Below are 20415 nucleotides of genomic sequence, written 5' to 3' on the forward strand. Positions count from 1 at the left end.
TAATATCAGCTGCACCAAACTGCCCAGCAACAGGCCAGTTTGGCACATTACTTGCTTTGAAGGGACAGGCAAAAATCATTCTTTTCAATGGACAGTCGCTTTCAGCATTCAGAACTAGTGACATCCTTTTGGATAGTGCAGCTGTCTCCTGGTGTATCCCTGTGGTCTTGGAGGAGGAGTATCATCATCTCCTCTCATAGTATAGTCTGAGATGAAACTCCTCATAGCAAGTTCTCCTACTCCTGAGTAATAATAATTACGATTCTTATACTCCCATGCCCTTTCCTTTTCTTTATATCAGTTACATAAAGCAAGAATGCTCCTAAGACTTATTCACGCCGTTTCAGCCTCCCTAATCCAGTTCTTACCAACAAAAAGTCCTTCACTTTTTGAAGCAAATGCTCAGTTCATTGATGTATGTTAATTATTTAGCCAATTGTGTCACCAAGCTACACTATGAGTGCTCAGTTGTGAGCTTCTTGCCCCCTCCTCTCAGACTCTCTCTTCCTTGCCCCAAGGCTTCTCTGAAATTCAGCTGCATGAATACCTTGCTGAAAACAGCATGGCTCATTTGACTGTCACCTCCACTCATACAAAGAACACCCTTAACCTTGGTGTTTATGGTCCTGAGGCTTATCCTAAAATCTGTTTTCCTGAACAAAACATTTAGGTCACATCCATGAAATTGTCCAGTCCAACAGGCCTATTAGAGTAGAAAGAATCTGCAAAGCCTAATTTGGGGAAGAGGTTTGTTTGTTTGTTTTCAGTTTTTCTCTGCTTCACAGGAATGTATTTGAAGGTTAGGTCTAGTCAATTGAAGAAAACTGCCCAATTTCCAAATAATAAACAGATTTTCTTAATCAATACTGTGTGGATCTAGAATCATATAGATGTTAGGTCTCTGTTAAGCCCTATACTCTCCGGACATTAGAGGGGAACAGTGAGAAATTTACTTTGCGTGTCTTTCCAAAGTGCTTTAGACAGCAATAAGAATATGGGTAGTGCAATAAACATGACATCTGTGGAATAGTTAGCAATAGTTTGTATTCAAATGTTACAGCTGGGATTTGTATGTGTGCAGAGAGAAGAGGCAAGGAAACTCATTTATTCTTGTAATATTTGTGGTTACCTCCCATGCAAAAGAAAACAGAGTAACCAGTAACCTTAAAGGGAGGAATCAATTTCTACTTATTTGTACATTACTGAAAATTCTGTATGGTATGTTTGATTTTTGGAGCAAAATCTCCAAAGAAAAGTATTGTGTGTGCACTGTGAGGCAGATGCAGAAGGCCCAATTCTTGTGCTCAGAGGGCCTTTAAAATAAGTGAGCTAACATTTGCTTACCTGAAAAGAATAGATGGCTAAAGAGGAATTTGAAAATATATGTTTCTCTGAGAAAGGCATAATAAAATTAGCATGAAAAAAAACTGTTTCACACATATTAACTATAGTTCAATTATTCTAATTCAAATTGAGTATTTCTGTTATTAGTGTACCAGAAAGAGAAATATGTTAGAATGGTATAGCAGAACAATAGAGTTTTGGTGAGATTGCTTTTCAGGCCATTGGTTCATTCTCTTAGTTTGCAGAAGTCTTGCTTTAATTAAACAATTCATGAAAAAACAGATACTCTTCTGCAAGAACTTATCAAAAGATGTAATCTCTTATCTCATGCACTTTGATATAGAACCAACTTCTACAGTAGAATAATTTTAAAGGATAACTTCTTTCATACTAGTTTTGCAGGAGAATCACCAATAAAGCTAGCCTTTCAGAGCCTACAAATGCTGATAACTCCTGAACTAGAATTAAATTTCTTAGCAGCAATCAAAATTGCAGTATCTTCAAAAGCAAAACATTGGCAACTACCAAACAAAGCCTACAACAAGAAAAATAGTGATATTTTCACAAAGTACTCTAACAATCGTCATTATTATCATTCTCAGAGACCACCTCTTATGGAAAAAGTGTCTTCATCGTAACACTGTTAGCAATTTCATTGGGCAGATAAGAAGCTAGTTAGCTTGTAGAGACTGAACTGCCCTCTTTCGTAGATCCATACAGCTCTGGTCTTCAGGAAGAAATGCAATTATGTTTAACAATTGTAATAAATAACACAACTGTGACTTGAACTCATGTTTCTTGCCTACAACAACAATTCACATGCAACATCAGGTTGGGTAGTCATGCATAAATTCTGAGTCAAGTCATTTCCCTTCAGCCAGCAGGCCTGGTGCTGAACATGATTGATCCCTTCTATCTGGACTCATCAGCATGTCTAACTCACCTGCTGTTGGGATTAGGGTGTTATTTATACTCTGTACTATGGCAACAAATAGAAAAAAAAATTGAGGTTTGGGTTTCTCATGTGTTAGGTGATACGCAAACATATGATAAAGAAGCTAATCTTTTTCCCAAATGAATTTGCAGTTTAAATGCCAGACAGGGCAGTAGATAAGGCATGAAAGAGAAGAATGGCAGCAAGAAAGTGTCACATACAGCTTTTTAGTCCTTTCATAAAGATAAATAGGGACCTTTAGTTTCCAGGGCTGTCCATCTGTCATCTTTTACCACTGTATGCATTGATATATAATAGATAATATTTTTTTAAAATTCATGGATTCATATTTGTACCTCTGTACCTGTACCTTCAGGGCTTTGATTACTGTGCAGACTCACCAATGAATACATGTCCTTTTTTCTCTTTTTTTTTAGGGGGAACAGCTTCCAGACAAAAGGGCTTTTTGGGATGCATTCGATCTCTGCATTTAAATGGACAGAAACTTGACCTTGAAGAGAGAGCTAAAATGACACCTGGTGTTAAACCTGGATGTCCAGGACATTGCAGCAGTTATGGTAACCTGTGCCATAATGGAGGAAAATGTGTGGAGAAGTATAACGGTTATTCCTGTGACTGTACCAACTCAGCCTATGAAGGACCTTTCTGCAAGGAAGGTAGGCAGCAAGCTTTGATCCTAAGTCCTTAGTGGTCTCTGAATTATAGCACAATTTCACCCATGTCAGCTTGGTGTCCCCCATGTTACAAGAAGACATTCTAATATCAGCTGTCCCTTCAGCATTACTGTTTATCTTAAGCAGGCTATAACGCGCCCTTTTGTTGACTTCAGTGATGTGGTAGAAATGAAAATGGTGTTAGTTGTACTATTAAAGTTACCAACTATATCCCACAATGATTGCTGTATTTGACTGCATATAACTTGGCCCAGACATTAACAAATAGGGCTGAAATTTTTCATAACAGCTGTCTGCCCATGTATGAATGTTTAGTTTTCTTATTTTTAAACCTCATCCAGCTTTGTCCACCTTAACAAAATCTTGAGAGCTTTTCTTTACAAAGTTTTGGAGCAATGGTGTGACAAAAAGAGACAGTCTTTGTATGGTTTTTTTGCCATTCCTGTGACAACCCATCCAAATGTTAAGAGATTTTAAAAATAAGCATGAAGCATTCAAGAGAAAACTGATCTGCGTGGTTCAGTCTCTGGTGAATGGGTCCTCACTGACCCTTTCTAGTGGCTCATAGGAGATGTTGCCAACACCAGAAAAAGGAGCAGGGCAAATAAAGAACATCCAATGTAGACAGCATGCTCTTTGGGAGAGGGAGGAAGTAGCAAAACTCCTGATCAATAACAGCAAGGTGCAACGTAAGTGTTTTAATTTCCACAGCTGCCCCTCACCTCACAAATGTGACAGGTTTAGTAAGTGGGACGCATCATCTGCTGGTGTAAATCGGCTTAGTTGTACGGCAGTTCAGGGAACTATGCTCACTTACATGAGCTGAGGATTTGGCATGAAAGCCATGAGAGGCGTATCAAATAACCACATAGTGTCCCGTTAGGAGATGCTGCTGTAGAGGTGGAGCTGCTTTACTGGAGAAAGTGCCTGCAGTCAGTCTGTAGCTGAAGATATCACCATCCTGATGTTACTGTGCTTCACATTAGAAAAAACTGCTGTTATCACATCTGTGTATTTCATAGCCAGACTATGTTGTGTTTATTGAAGATGCAAGCATGAGATCTTGAGATCTGAGCATGCACAAGTAGATGTTTCTCTTCTTTTGGAGCTACCAAAGACAGCTTCCCTTACTGGCTGTCTTTGGGTCAATGTGTTGCTTTAATAATGACTTTGTTTAAAAAGGAGACTGGAAAGGACAAATATATTGTCTTTACTGTGGGGGGAAGACAGAAAATATTGCCTTACATGTCAGCTGTCAGAAGATGGTGAACTGAGCATTTATGGGCTGACAGACATTTTGGCCTGTTGCATCTTGTGGCGCTCTGATTCCAGCACTAAAATAGTTGAATTTAGAGGCCTGTCTCCATACACTGTCCTTCTCTGTGCCAGACAAACAGACTGTAAGGAAGGACACATTGCTTTTCCAAATTAAGGAACAGTGATGTCAGCTGGGTCAGGGGCATTTTGCAGTGTTCTGCTTCTGAGGCAGTCAGCTTATGTCCATGCCTGTCTGGGAGATCTGAAAATGCAGTAGCTAAAATTATTCCCTTGGTTTATATATGCTTTCAGAGGTTTCTGCATTATTTGAAGCTGGCACTTCCATTACCTATATTTTCCAAGAACCTTATCCTGTCACCAAAAATGCAAGCACCTCAAGCTCTGCCATTTATGCGGATGCTGTCATGTCCAAGGAAAATATTGCATTTAGCTTTCTCACGGCACATACTCCAAGCCTTCTGCTGTACATCAACACCTACTTTCATGAATATTTGGCTGTGATTCTCTCCAAGAATGGTAAGTACTCTTGATTTGCTACCAAAGGGAGACCAGTGTAACTGTGTTTTTCGTGAGAATAGTATAGAATTCTGCACTGATTTAAGTTCATTTCTGTGCCTGCAACTTTATCAACTTCATGGTATTCAGTTCATGCAAATGGCCATCACTCTTCTTTATGTCCCTTTATTTGGCATTCAGTGCTACACTTGCCTATTCAGTCTTTGAATAATCATGTTGTTGAGGCTTAAAATGTGCTTTAACTTTCATTTGGCAAGACTGTACAATAGCAATTCCTTGTTCTTTATTCCACACTGAGATCCATTAGGCATACAAGATAAGGGAATGAGAAATACCATGAATGTACAAGAACACTTGGTGCAGAAATATATTATCATTTTATCTTTTGCATTCTGTCTTGGCACATGTATTGCTCTTCACTGGGTTGTTTCAATGGAATATGGCCAGTACATCTGAATATTAAAGCCAGAAAATGTCAAAGTTTTCTAGGTTCACTGACCAAAACACGAGGTGTAAATCCATTTTCTATTAGGAGGTACATGGTGTGGGGACTTTTTGAAAACATGTAAAGATTTTAGGGGCATAGGCCCTATGTTTTCTCAGTAAGACTCTGGCTCCTGAGTCCTTGCACTGCTTTCAGAAAACTCACTCCAGACAAACATCACCCTAGACAAATGGGGGTGTTTGAATTATTCAAGAGCTATCAGGCACTGGAGCACTGGAAGTGATGAGTAAGCGTATTGGTGAGTCACTAGCCTGTGGCAGAACAATAGAAAGTTAATGCTATGTGGTTGAGTATGTGCATTTGACCAAATGACCCAGACCACTCTGAAGCCTTGCAAATTCCAAAATAGCTAAGCTTTCAAGTACCGTGAAATGAAACGATAAGAAAAAAAAAAAAAAAAGGGGGTTTAGTCTCTATATGGGCTTTGCAGTAGTTTATCTCCTGGTTATGCCATGCGGCTAGCATTCAGGCTGCCATGGGATGAGTATCCAAAACCCTGGGAGGGTTGGCTGGGACAGTATCAGCCTGGACCCATCTCCCTTAAGGGAAGTTGCAGCAGGGCAGTGGGACTACTGAGGAAAACCTCTCTCCTCTCCCATCCAGTCCCATCTCTGAGATTTCCATCTCTGATTTGCTCTCGGAGGCAAGTGTTTTATGATTTTCAAATAAATCAATATTCCAGTGCGTAGCTCCAGAGTGGCAGAGGTTATCCCCTGCTGAGGTGAAACCTTGGATTCTTCTTCTTGGGTCTCTTGATGCCACTCAGGCAATTGAAAATAGCCCTAAAGTGAATGGAAATGTAATATCCATTTAAATCACCTTTACTGCTGCAAGAGTAGTGTAAAATGACCTTAGAAACATGAGTCAATTGACTTTTATTGATGAAATACAACCATAAGCAAGCTATAATTGTGAAGTTCTGGAAGCGGGGACTCTCATGGTGGTTGGGGAAAGGGTTGGGATCAGGACATGGGGATCCCTTTTAGCAGCTCAGCAGGAGCAGAGATAAGCCTTGCATTTTGGCAGCTGCACCATCTGCAGATCTCTGCTTTGGTTCAGATGGAGATAGGCACTCTCAGTATCTCTGGAAATTTGGTGGAGCAGCTCTCAGCACACTCAGGCAATTTAAACAATGCTGCTTTTCTCAGATCTGTACCTCTATTTACTCACTTGTAAAATGAAAATAACAGTAGTTTAGAGGGTTGGTGAGATCTCAGGCTCCAAAACTCCGGACTTTAAAATGTAGCACTATATGCAAAGAATTATTAAGATAACTAGCTGACCTTGGTTAACTCCTGGAAATCTCTTTCAGGGTTACTCTGTGCATGCTTCTGTGTCATTCTTTCAAGACAGTCATTTCAGTCATGTATATTCTCTGCCTTTTGTCCCAAATGTAATAATATTTTAAATATCATATCCTCTTATTTTTTAGTCTTGTTGGAATTGAAATTATTCCAATGAAAATAATGTTCAGATATGTTACTTTTTCTTCCTCCAAGAGGTTTATGCTTGCCATAAAGTTACAGGACTATGAATAACAATGTCCTTTGTAGCATTAAAAGTGAGTGCGATTCCTTCTCTTATTGGCTCATTTTCAAGGAATCTTGCTGAGTCTGAGTGTATAGCAGGACCTAAGCAGGTCCCTGCTGGATAACTGATTGGTTAAATAAAGGTTAGACTCCTGGTGAAATGGGAATGGGCATTCTCACTTAAGAGGTGAGCAGTAATATTCTTTGCCATAATCCCAAGACCCTTTGCACTGTTAAGAAACTGTACCAGAACAGTCTATGTATACTTTAATACTTCATCTTTTGTAAGTATTTTTCAAGCTACTACTCATGTATCCTGTTATTCCTCTTTTCTATTGTCCACAAAATAACTAGGCAAATTATTAGTTAATAAAAGTGACAATGAAAAAAATGTTTCTGGTAATTCAGACTTCCTGTGTTAAATATTCAACATAAAAGAAGGGAAAGTGTCTGCAAGGCTTATTCATGGTTAGACTACATTATAAGGGACTCATATGAAAGTGAACTTGTATAGGTAGCTATGGTCTAATCCAGTCAGGTGTGAAATGCAGTAAAATGAATAAATAATCACATTTAACCCCAACACACTTTGCACTGTCAGTCTGTAAAGAAGTTCATATCATTAGAAGATACAGTAAGTATTGATTGAGACACTAGGATTGTGGTAGTAAAATGATTCATTCAGAGTTACCCAAGAGGCCAGTGTCAGGTCTGGGAAAGAAAATAAAACCTCCTTATGCCCACTCATGGCTCCACCCACCCAGATCAACGCTGCCCACACAGAAAGCCCTTCCAGTGCTTGCAGCCTTAGAGGGCAGGTGGTTTATGGAGGAGATCAGGTTATGACAGATGTTGGGTACCACCATATGTCAATGTAGAAGCTACAATTCTAGACCTATACAGATGATCTCCTTGTATAAAATGAGATGCTCAGTAGTGCCTAGCAGCTAATATTTCTAGAAACAGTTCCCACACAAAGAACTTACCTATATCACAAGGCTGTTCATACCTCTGATCAATTGGCTCATCTCCTGGCAGCTTATGCATAAGTTTTTGAAAGTTGATGTTTTGAAAGATGGTTTAGGGATTCTTTCCACCATTAGTTAACGCTTCTAAATCATACATGTGCCTTTGAAAATTGTATGCAATAACTTAGCATTGTCCTTTCCTCCCCAATCTTACATATTGTACCCATGGATTTTTAAATTACACATACATATAGATATGTATGTATTGTATATAGATAGGTATGTATACATGTATATAGATGGGTATGTATGTAAAGCTCACATAGTCCCATTGATCCCACATCCAAAAGATAAGCAGTATGCTAATAATTGGCAGTACATTTTTAATATCAGTGCTGTAGAAATTCCAAATTATAGTGCCCATTAGTAAGCTACAGAAAACAGGTAAACATCTCTAATTAGCCTTTTCAGTGTGTCAGTCCACAAAAGTTATTCACATCATGGGAAGCTACTGCCAAGAAAAAAATAGTTTTTTCTTTTCCACGCTAAATTCACTGTACATTTTTGCTAATTTACATGATTTCACCAAGTTACCAGTACTTCAGTATTATTATCTTTGGCTTGATCCCTAAAGACAATAATTGATGGAGGAGAAAACTGTTAAGAAAGAAACCGTTAGTGCTTCTTCTTTCTCCATTCTTCCTTTCCCCCTGCAAGTAATCAAAGCTGATATGAATATGATGAAGTATATTGTCTAGAAAATGTTTTCCCAAGCCTTTGATTCTTAATGTTGTTGGCTTTTTCCATGGAAACAATATGATTCCTAATCTAGAAAAACAGCAGATAGCCAGCATCAAAGAAAAGAGATACAATCTCAAACTATCCTGGAGTGATTGAAAATTTATCTGTATGTAATATCTGATCTCATAAGAAACTAAACAGTTTGAGTCTTTTTTTCTTTGTTTCTATCCAGTACCTATTGCCATCACAGTGAGCTCTGTTATCAATTTCTTTTGCAAAACAAGACTCCGAAATTGCATAGGAAAGATTAAAGACAAGGGAAAAAGCACAGTTAAAAACAAAAGTACAAATGAAAACAGCTGGAGTAACTCTTCTGTTAGGTCTCTGATACTCAGAATATAGTAGCAGGACCTAGATCAGCTCCACTGCCCTGTCCTAGAAGGTCTTGAAATCAGCTGATGTTTGAAGTAAATAGGAAAAGAAACCAAAACCTGTAATAGAGGTAAGCTGAATTAACACTCGGCAAAAAAGAAGCAAATGTCATCACTGAGAAGCTACTGATTTTTTTCTTTTTAATAAACTAGAAATCTACTGTAATCTCCTCCTGTCTCTAAGTCAGAAGCAGCCTTTCTGTTGAAGGCATGTAAATTCTCCTTATTGTTTTTGCCTTGCAAGTCTGTTGAGCTGCATCTCCAACAACTTCTCTCAAGCAAAACCAAAGCTTATGTCATTCAAGGTAAAGAAAGGTAAAAAACCTAGTTCAGTATTTGAGGCAAAGAATCTTTTGATTCTTTTCATGCTATGCACTCTGGAGTTCGGTGGGGCAAAGCTAAAATATTAGGGAAAATAGGACTTACTGAAATGCTGTGGTGGGTTTTGGGGGTGATTTTGCAGGTTCTTTTGCTTTAACACCTTGCAGGTTTTAGTTTTGGGATGTGGGTACCACAGAACATAACTAACTGCTGCAGAAAAGACCCTCTATGATATGCTATTGCTAGTGCAATAGTCTTATATTTTGAGAACATCTTCTGGCTAACAGACTTTCAACACCCATTGAACAACCTTCCCAATTTATGTGACTGAAGTGGAAAATGGTGCCAAGATTCAGGTATAGTTATTTTTAACAGATCAGGAGCAGAAAAGTGAGTTGTGTTGGGAAGTGTGGGAGACAGCTTTGTTGAGGAGACTAGTTTTCAAGCAACTGTCTGTGAATGACTGAGATTTGTTCCCAGTCTATCTCTGGTTCACAGTCATTAAATGATTTCATATGGCAGATAGGACTATATATCTTCTAAATATAATTTCAAGCAATAGTTTTAGTTGGCCCTGAAATCTTATGTTATTTACTGGATGAAGGGGCAGTGAGAGTTTGATCAGGAATGGTGAATGTAAAAGAAATTTTCCCCAGTTGCCTGTAAATGGGAGGCTGGCTGTGACACCATGAGTAGAAAATGTTAGGAAGGCAAGAGATCTCCCAATCAGTTTCTTTATGTAAATAGAGAAACTCCTGTGGTTAGAAACATCTCTGGTCCCTTGGATGATCCCCTGCTGTAAGCACGCTTCACAGAAAATGGGAATGCTGATTCGAGTTTTCAGTCCAAATTCAGTGTTAAAAAGTCTTTGAGGGAAGAAGTGGACTTGGCACCCCAAACCAATATTTTTTTGTTTGTTTTCACATATGGCACTCTAAATCTCTAAGTGTGCAAGACTTACTTGAAAGGAGAAGCAGCCACAACATTCAGCCAAGGACTCCGGCAGATTTCTTTATCTGCTTTCCAAGAGGAGAGAACTAAAAGATCTGTCTCATTAGCTCAAGTCATGGACATGTTTGTACTCATGAAGATCATTTTGCTGTACTGAAAGGGCAAGAGATGTTCTGGAGACCCACAAGGGAAAAACAAGGGAACTGTAATTGGATTACATTGAGCAGAAAAGGCTGAGCATGCAGTTAATAATTGATCTGTGCTCTGCATGTATACAGACTGACTTTGAACTTACAGGTGTCTGGCACAAAAGCCCAGACCACTGGCTGCAGATAATCAGCTAGGAAGAAATCATACATTCCCATGTGCTTGGAGGAGGTGTTTATCTCCTAGAAGATTTAAGTTCCTAGCTCCCATTTTGCAGTTGAAAAGTCATTTTTATTGTTGGATTTCTGTGGAGCTGTCCTGAAAGGGGTGGGGAGGAAAATGGATGCTGCAGATATATATATACACTCTTCAGTAATTCTGAAATTCTGAATTTTCAGAACCTGTTTTACCAAAGCCTGTAGCCCTGAAGCTTGACAGTAGTAATTTTTCAGTTATTCTTAAGTTGTGAATTATCTCTGTTGTGGATGTAGAGAGCTGTGTAGTGAGAGCTGTAGTTCAGCAGAATGGTTGGCTCAGGTGCTGCCTTGGAGCAGTGTAGCTGTTTCCACATGACATGGAGCCCAAGCTAATAATACTTGGAAGAGCCAGCCTGGGTCCAAGAAACTTCTTTCTCTATCTTGCTTGTAGTATCCCTATTAGCATGTTAAGTTTTCCCATAAAAAATCAGTCATGCTGGCTGGATAATGAAAATGTGACTTCATCCTTCTTGCCTGATGAAATTGTGTGTTTATACCTTAGTCTTTACTAGCAAGACTGGTTTTCAGGAACGCCAGGTCAAGACCAGGGGAAAAGTCTGGAGCAAGGAAGATGTACACTTGTTGGAAGAGGATCAGGTCAGGGAACGCTTAAGCAAACTGGGCATACGTAAGTCCATGGGCCCTGATAGGATGTACCCACGAATGCTGAGGGAGCTGGCAGATGTCATTGCAAGGCCATTCAGGAGGCAATGGGCACAAACTGAAACACACAGGTGGTTTCATCTGAACATCAAAAACCACTTTATTACTGTGAGGGTGACTGAGCACAGGCACATCTTGCCCAGAGAATTGTGGAGTCTCCATCCTTGGAGATATTCAAAAGCTGTCTGGCCATGACCCTAGGCAACCGGCTCTAAGTGCCCCTGCTTGAGTGGGAGGGTTGGACAACATAACCTCCAGAGGTCCCTTCGAACCTCAACCATTCTATGATTCTGCTAAAGATTGCCGAAGTATGCATTTGAAGGTAAAGCAGTGAAAGTGTATGTGTATAAGCATGTATTTTGCTACAGAAAAGTCATCATGATGCTACCATGATATGGTTCATGTACTAGGATTGTTAATAAATATTTAATCCTTCCTCTAATTTTCTCCAGAAGATGACTTAAGAACACAAGACAGTTCTTTGTATGCCAATGGTTGTGGCTTGTTATGAAACTTAAATCTTGCTATAATCAGGAGAAGGTCACTGATTAAAGGATCCAACTTCTCCAGTCACAGAGGCTGACATAACCTATGAAATAGGCAGTGCTTAGATAGACTTGCTGGTCAGAGGACCAGAACATTGCCCAGAGATTTGTAACCAGCCAGGCAGTGTCTATAGAGCTCAACACAAACAAGGATCATTAACCTCAGAAAGCTATTAATCCACAAAGTTCTGTGCTGTCTTTATTACGAGTTAAGAATGAAAAGGAAGTTTGAGAAGAGAGGCATATGATTATTTTTCTCTAGTTTTTTTTAAAAGATTATTGCTTACTCTCCTGCTCCACAGACATCATGTAGTTCTCAAATTGATTGTTTCATTTTTGCTGTTCAGATCACCTTTTTCCATGTTCTCATTGCTGAACGTTACAGTTATTTGTTAGGCCAGCGTGAAACAAGTCCTTGCTTGAACAGGTATCTGTACTGCCAAAACTGAAACAGGAATGGTTGAAAGATATTAGGAAAAGAATGGAAGCCATGAGCCAAGATCTCGCTGAGAGCAGGTTGGTATGAATTCCTCAGGGTATCACAACAGAGGATCTCAGTCTTTTTTGCCTGACAGCTGTTCACACAGAGTTAGTGATGATGCATGATTTGCAAAGCCGTGTTGAACTTTTGGAATAAAATTCATAGGATGATACTTTTTATTTCATTCACTGGGTAAAGAATAAAAGCTCTTCCTGCCAGCCTGGCTGTTACGCTAGTCTTAAATGAAAAATACAGTGTGAGATGAAAGCCTGGCAAGATTTTTCTACATACAAGGCTGAGTAAACCATAGGGCCTACTGAATGTCTGGCCATAATGCGGCTAATGGCATCCAGTGTGTGTTTAGAGACAGGGGGAAAGATCTGAGCATCAGATCTAATAGTATCATACAGTTAGCTTTTGTTAATGAAGGGTCTTGAAGTGACTTTTAAAATTCCAAAGAATGTGTAGAAAAGGTATAGGTTAAAATTTACCAGAATAAATCTCACCATCAGAAAGCAGGTAATTTTAGGGAGATTTAACTGAATCTGATGCCCTCAGCTCTTTCCTTCATATTTACATTCAGTAACCTTCAGGGAAAAAAAGGTAATTAATGTAGATCACCACATAAAAGAAACAGCAACCAGTTCCTTCACCAAAAAGCAGTATCTAGGAATGGAGAGATAATAATAATGACTAATAGTATTTTTTTAAATTGCTCCTCACCCAGAGGTTTCATGTCATTTTCCAAAGTATGTTAACATTCATCTATTTCACCAATGGATGAACTGTGACACAAAGAAGGAAGATGGTTTGTCAGCAGTCATCAAGCTGGTAGATCCTGAATTGTGGCAGTGCTCTGTCCATTGTCTCCAGGGTACATAAATACACCCCTATGTATGCTTACCCATGAGCTAAACTGGAGAGACAGAATTTAGTATTATGCCACATCCACGGGTTAGCCCTGTTCCCATTTTAGGCCCAGCCACATTGGCATGGACATGAGCTGTTTTGTTTAGATGAGTGTTCCCCTTAAAATCACTGGAATAAGCTCTGTGTTTAAGCCAGTCAGTATGCACATGATGAGCTATATGACTGTGGTCCTCTGGGTCATCTTTTAGACTTGCAGTATTTTCTAGCTTTGGAGCAAGAAGCATCTGCCAGTTCCTTTTTAATTGCTGGTCAGCCTGTGTTAAGCCAACTGGCAGCTAGTGGGAATGAGATGTCTACAAAGGTTAAACACATTTGTCAGTCACATAAGGGAACTAGCTACATTTGTTGATGTTTAAGTGACATTCTCAATCTGGCTCCAGCTGCCTAGCAGGAGTGCAAAGTGAACTGAGGTTGTGGGCCTCCAGATAGGCTCCTGTAGGGGCTTTTGGGGGGTGTTTTGTTCTAAGTTGAAGAAATGCAATGTGAAAGTGTTTTTTTTTTAAATATAGGATGGCCTGAATATTATCCTTAAGTCTTGAATGTCTCAAGCATTGAGTGGGAGGCATTCAAATAAGCACCTATTTTTTTCACTGCCATGAGAGATTACAAAAAATTGAGAGGTGGATTTTTTTTTTCCAAAACCCTATGAAACAGTGTCATCTAAGCAAATGCAATAGCTGAGTAATCATATCAGCAAACATGTTCAACAGTTTCTCCTTGTTGTTCTCCTCGTTTTTTCTCCATGCAAAACAAATAGCAGGAGTCATCTCCTAAAAATGTGCAAGTACTTTCTTAGTTAAACGCCACTGGATGCTGAAGAGATGCGAGCTGTTCTTTTGAATCACCAGCAGCACTTCCACTGAAGAGTAAATTTACTGAGTAAATATCCCTGGGGAGAAGCTGCTAATTAAGGAGCAGGTTTCCTAGCCAGCTGCTCCTAACCAAGGAAGTGGTGGTTCATTTTTAAATATCTAGGCTATGAAGAGGGACGCTGTCACACTGAAGCTGTGTAAGTTGCCAGAGATATTTTGTGGTAGAGATGACTGAAAACTGTCATGTGCTCTTCTGCAATCAGGAATGAACAAACATTTCCACCTTACGAGCTGCAAATGGCTTTCTGGGCTAAATAATATTATTATTATTTTTTCGTAATAGCAATGTCAATAGCCTCACTAATATATTCCACCCTTTGTTTAATTGGTGCCTTCCTTAATTATTTTCTCTTTTAGCTATAGCTCAGGTGAGTGCTGAGGATGGAAGCAGTGGTGTAATTAATACCTTACAGTCTGACAAGGGTGACTGATGTTTTGAGACAGCTGTAAGAGGTTCTGTTGGTCCTTAACTTCTGTGTGTCTGGGTGCCTCTGAGGCAATGGGACACGCAGGGGTAGTCCAAGGCCCTTTTACTAATGCAGTGTTTCATTATTTTATACAGATACATTTCTCCCAAATCAGAGTTGTCCGCTGCCCTGATTTAAATTATTTTTCCTGATGTTATGTGATGGTGATAAAGTTGTATGTTTTATGTGTACCACCCACATGTGCTCCCTGAACTAACCTGAGCTTCTCCGAGAGGTCCAAGATGTCTTGCCAGCTGCTCCAGCCAGTTTAAGTCATTAAAAAGTGATATTGAAGTTGGCGTAGATGTTGGGTTCAATCTGGGCTCATTTAAAACCAGTTTCTATAAATGAAGGTCCTGAAGAGAAGTCTCAGACTCCAAGGGCATGTAATTCCCTTCCTTGCTGTTTGGTTCTTCAAGACTAAATGACACAAGACCTGTGGTCCTGGTCATGGTGACATGTTTGACAAGAACCTTGCTTATGAATGATGGATTTATAGACCAAATTCCTGGTATCCATTTTTTCCATTTTCTGCCGAGCTGCTTTAAACTTTTTGCCAAGTATCTAGCACTGGGTGATATCTTTCAAGCCAGGAAGTCTTTTCCTGAGCTAGAACACTCTCCATAACATTTTCCCATGCTCCCTTTTCCAGATGATGATTTAAAAATTACTATTTGAGTTTTCAACACAAGCTTTGACAGTCCAGAATGAATGTAAAGTTAGTGGGCGTAGGCCAGAAAGCCATCAGATGTTTATGACATTCCACTCAGGACACTGCTATAGACACAGGCAAAAGAAAGACAACTCTCCTATTGACATGTTCAATCAGAAAAAGTTTTGGACATAGAATCTGTACCGACATGGCTGAGATATTTCTTCACACTGTGCAGTTTGGGAATATTTCTTTTTTTCTTCAGGCTGAACACACTGAAATCTAACGAGTTTAATGTCCTTATTACCACTAAACTTAAGAGCTGCTACTACATCTTTCTTGTCCTCAGCAAAAAGGTAGAAGAGGTTTGAAGGCACCATGCTATTCCTGTAGCTGCCTAGAGGTTGGTTATGCTGATGCTGATCATTAGTGCTAGCAAGTACTAACCCTGGCCTCCATCACCACTGAAAGGGTGTCCTGGGAGTGTTTTGTTTCAGAAACATCATCCCCAACCTAGTCACCAGCATGGGATGGCATAAATACTGCCCTTTAGTCTCTGTTTCCCAGAACTTCCCTCTGCACAAGGGGATCTCCAGGAATCCTGTTAAAATGGCTCTGTAGCTGCTTGATATCAGCAGAGAGATGTCATTCAGCCCTACAGTAATGGGTTATACTACTGCAGATTACAGATTGAAGACCACAGTGATGTGTAGCAAGCCAGCTTTGATCCTGGTAGTGGTCTCATCACGGTAGTGTGGCAGCCCACATGGACTCATTTCCTCTAGAAGTGGCGAAAAGAGGCCACGTTGCGTTCTGTAAAACTGTGGCTAAACTATGCCTGCTCCCCTCTTGAGCTGTTCTGGAGCTAGCACAGTGTATGTCCATGCTGATCTGCAGCCTGCAGAATTTAAAGCCGAAAGGGATGACTATAATAATAGAGTGTGAATCTACTGTTACCTAACACTGCTGGGGTAATGTGCCCAGTAAAATTTTCCAGCCCAAGGCCGAAAACATGATACCTCTCTCTTTCCTTCCCTCCCTCTCTTATGGACTTAATAGAAATTGCCTCCAGCAATTCCACATACATTAGAGAAGGAAGAAAACACAACAGGCAGCGCATTGCTTGAGCATTATGGCACTCCAGGTGTGCATGCTCAGACACGGGGAGCTGAAAAGAGGATGACAGGCATGACTGCAACAAGACTGCCAGAAATTACACTGCTCATGATTAGTGTGAATCCCTATTGTGAGGCAAAAATGATGCAAAATAGAGAGAGAATAGAGAATAGGGAGAATAGAGCTGGTTTATGCACAGATTTTTATTTGCAGTTAGTGACACTGGGCTGATGTGATGGAGAAAGTCAGTGGACCAGATAATCAAAATTCAGAGGACAAAAAAAATTCTTAATAATAATCCTAATTAATAATCCATTTATTTTGCCTGTCAAGTAGCAAAATGGCAATGTAATCTGCCAGACAAATTATTCTGTACTCTGAAAACAGAAGTAGTTTTGGTACTGAATGCAAGCCAAAATCAGCTCCCAGCTACACTGGTGTAAATTCCAAAACACCTCTGGAGAGATGAGCCCATGTACTTCTGGTTTATATTAATGCAAATATGACCCCAGGCAAAATGCCAACTTGAATTCAATGGTTTTGAAGAGCAGCCATCCAAAGAAAGTTGCAGTTGGAATTCAAAGCGATTTGATAAAATAAGATGCTATTCACTGATCTCTTTAAATGATTTAAGGTAAAATTGTACCACTATAGAAAGTAAGATCTGTTTGTAATGGATGTCAAGAACCTCCACCATTGTCTCCCAACAAATGGAACAGATGGTTTCTGGTTTAAAATCAGTGCTTCTCTGATGAAGTCAATGGGTAAATCCCTGCTTGCAGCAACTGAGAGCCTAGATAGATTGCCTGTCTTGATGGATCTCTTTGAACACAAATGTGCTGGTTGCTATGTTGATCACCTGGATATAGTAGTAGCATTTGTATTTTATATACTAGTGTGTTCATAGCATTCAAAAAGAATAGAGAAGTTTTTTCACATTTACAAACTAAGCAACTAGTACAAGGTCACGAATCAAATCTAGGCCCTGTTCCATTTTTCGCATCACGCCCTTTTCAAAGGCTCCAGGTAAGAGGCAGCCTATAAAGTACTTCTGCTGGGACAGAAGTACTTCAGTTTGGACCAGCCTGTTACACTGTCACATCTTTGTTTCAGCTTATTCTGTGTTGTCATCTCAGCTGTGGTGTGCAGGGTCAGGCAACCTTTCCATTTTTTATTGACTCCCACTGCCTTAACAAGCAAGTTTGAAGAAGGTCCCTTAAATTCCTTGCACTTGGGCTTCTTTTCTCATGCATTTCTTGAGTAAAGTGATTGTAAGATATTTACACTGTTATTCCCTGTTGATGCATCTTTAATTTGGTACTGGAAAATGGGATTGTGATTTAAGTTTGGACCCTTAAGTGTGATGTTAATGGTGATAAACAATAGCTTCTTGTCCTGGCTATGCAATGAGGGGATGGGAGCTTTGCAGTGTGGTTCGGGGCAGCTGAATCAGGACCCAAAATATCACACTGAATAATTTAGCAGTTGTTACTGACCTTGATCTCTTACAAATTCCCCTCTAACATCCATGACTATGTGTGAGAAAGTAAATGCATTTATCTCCTTTTTTTTTTATTATTTTCAATTTAAAAGCTCACCTGATCTAGCAGCCCTCTCAGTCAGCTAAAAAGCCTTCATCCTCGTAGTTAATTCTCACTTTCCCCTCTCATTTTTGGAAGCTTTGTTTCTATCCTCCAAAGCTCAGAGAGCAGCAGTGCTCATCTGGGACATACTGAATGTTACAAAAAGTGCAGCTCTTAGGAGTCTGAGCAGCCAAACATCCTGGTGAGACAAAAGGAGGGGTCATCTTAACTGGACCCTGGGTCCAATTTGGAAGGACTACCAGCTTCACTGTGAGTTGTGTAGAGGTGGCAAAATCCCCCCGCTGCAGGAAATTTTTACATTGTTTTAAGCTCTTTATAAAGTGGATTTACAGTGGCTTGTAGGACAACAGAGCTGACCTCATTGAGGGAGGACTTGCAAGGCTGAAAGGAGCAAGTACATCCACAATGTGTAGTGGAGAACTGCCCTGTGTCCTCTCTCACTAACTCTAGACCTGCAAGCAGTCTTGCAGTGTTAGAACATCTGAATATAGGAGCCAAGCAGGGCTGCTCATTCACCTCATTAAACAGCCAGACTGCTTCTGGGGTCAGAGGTGCCTCTGAATAACATGGCAGTGCACCACGCATATGCAGCAGCTCAGGCAGGTGTACCGCGGGCTTCTCTGACATGGCGCCGCATTGCGATGTGCACACAAGCATTGCCTCTGCAAACACTGAAACCACTCTTAGAGCTAAAACAGTGTGAACACATCCTTCAGCGACAGTCAGTCGGTCCCTATCATTCAGCATAGGTAACGTTTGCCTGTAGCCTTCTGAAAAATCTAGTGATACTTAGAATAGTTTGAACTTGTGCTAACAGAAGTGCTGAAATGGAAGGAGATAGGAGGGGTTTTTATGATGATTTTCAAAACAGGGAATAAATGAAGGACCCTTTGCTCAGGGTTGTGGTGCTGTCAGCGTTCATTTTCTCCTTGGAGACAGTAACAAAGTAGCACCAGAAAAGCTTTTTAACTCTATGGTACCACTGTTGTTCCATGTATTTTGGTTGCTGATGCATAAAAAGAGCCTCAATAATTCAGAGATTGTTTTTTCTCTCTGCTACTTAATTCCCAGAAAAGTAAGCTTGAAAGGATTTTATCAGGCTAGGTTCTTTTCTTTTTAAATTATATGTATGTGTATATATATATATATATTTATTTTCCCTGTAGTCATTTGTGGAAGGATTAAAATTCATATTGGATTCCTTGTTTTCTGGTGCATTTTGATTTGTTATGGTACTGTTATTTATCAGAGGTCACAGTGCTTTTTTTGATACAAAGACTGAAAGAGATGTTTGGCATTCATTTTTATATGAATTATATTTATTTCTTCAAATACGTTAGAACACCAAAGTAAGAGTATTTTTCTGTATAATCATTTACAATATACCTTTTCTTGTATTGCATACAAATTATAATGAATCTGGGCCTTTAAATGTTTGAAATTAAGTTATAATTCTCACAGTTGTCACTGTTTTCTGCGTTGTCTGTTACATCTTGATGAAAAGGAATAGTAAAATCCACCAATATTAGTTTAATAGAACTGTGCAAGACCTGCATGCCCTCTGGTGGAAGCAATCCTTAACAGACTAATGTAGATTAGCTTTTGTGGCAGTGCTAAATGTCTGATCTGCAGATAGACACACTCTCCTTTGATATACTTAGTTACTCAATTAAGTTATGTTTCTCCACAGCAGAGTTTGTTAGCTAGTAGGACGGAAAACTCTTCCAGTGCATTATTTTTTTCACAATTTTCATTACAGATTGAACTCTTTTATTTCTCTTCAACCTCTTTCTTGACTTTTTAACCTTGTTACTCCACTGTAATAAAAAGAAAATGAGTTATATGTTGTGTAAAGATGTTGAACAGTATCTCATTATTGACACAGGTTTTATACATAGAATTTTGCTCTGCTTTTAAGGAAGTTTACAGGTCCGATACAAGCTGAGTAAGGATGGACTCCTCATTTTCACCATTGATTCTGGAAATTTTGCCAACCGAGAGCTGCACCATGTGAAGATTAACAGAGAAGGCAGAGAGCTTGTCATTCAGGTATGCCATGACTTATGTTCAGTGTTAAATAATACTTCATGCCACAAACAGACCCACTGATTTCAATGCCTGATCACCAGCAGGAGGCAAAGGTTTCACATTGATCTGGTACAACCAAAGCTGGTCCAGCAGCAGAACAGCCTTATAGGTTAGACCAAAGCTCCATCCAGACCCTGCTCCAAAGACTGCCCAACCATGGTGTTCTCCACTGAGCAATCCTTCCCTTGTCTCTGACAACCTGTCAATTAGGAAACATCTTTGGCCAAAAGTTCGTCTGGACCATTTGAGTGATTCTGGGGCTTACGGGTGTCTGTGTGACCTGTAGTCCCAGAGGAAGCACACAGTATGGATCATTAAAAAGCTGCCAAAGGGAGAAAAACTGCTGAGGAATGAGCACCTGGGAGTGTAAATTGATTTAG

General features: G+C 39.7%; 1 protein-coding gene across 1 annotated transcript in view; it reads left to right on the top strand.

Annotated features, from left to right (window-relative positions):
- CNTNAP5 (contactin associated protein family member 5) overlaps nucleotides 1-20415 on the top strand; it is a 256571-nt gene that overhangs the window by 217766 nt on the left and 18390 nt on the right. The window contains exons 18-20 of the mRNA XM_059820523.1: nucleotides 2716-2955; nucleotides 4543-4767; nucleotides 19866-19996. Coding sequence (XP_059676506.1) covers nucleotides 2716-2955; nucleotides 4543-4767; nucleotides 19866-19996 — 596 coding nt within the window. The remainder of the gene's footprint in view (nucleotides 1-2715; nucleotides 2956-4542; nucleotides 4768-19865; nucleotides 19997-20415) is intronic.

Source organism: Gavia stellata, chromosome 8, assembly GCF_030936135.1.
Source record: "Gavia stellata isolate bGavSte3 chromosome 8, bGavSte3.hap2, whole genome shotgun sequence".
NCBI classification, from domain to species: domain Eukaryota; kingdom Metazoa; phylum Chordata; class Aves; order Gaviiformes; family Gaviidae; genus Gavia; species Gavia stellata.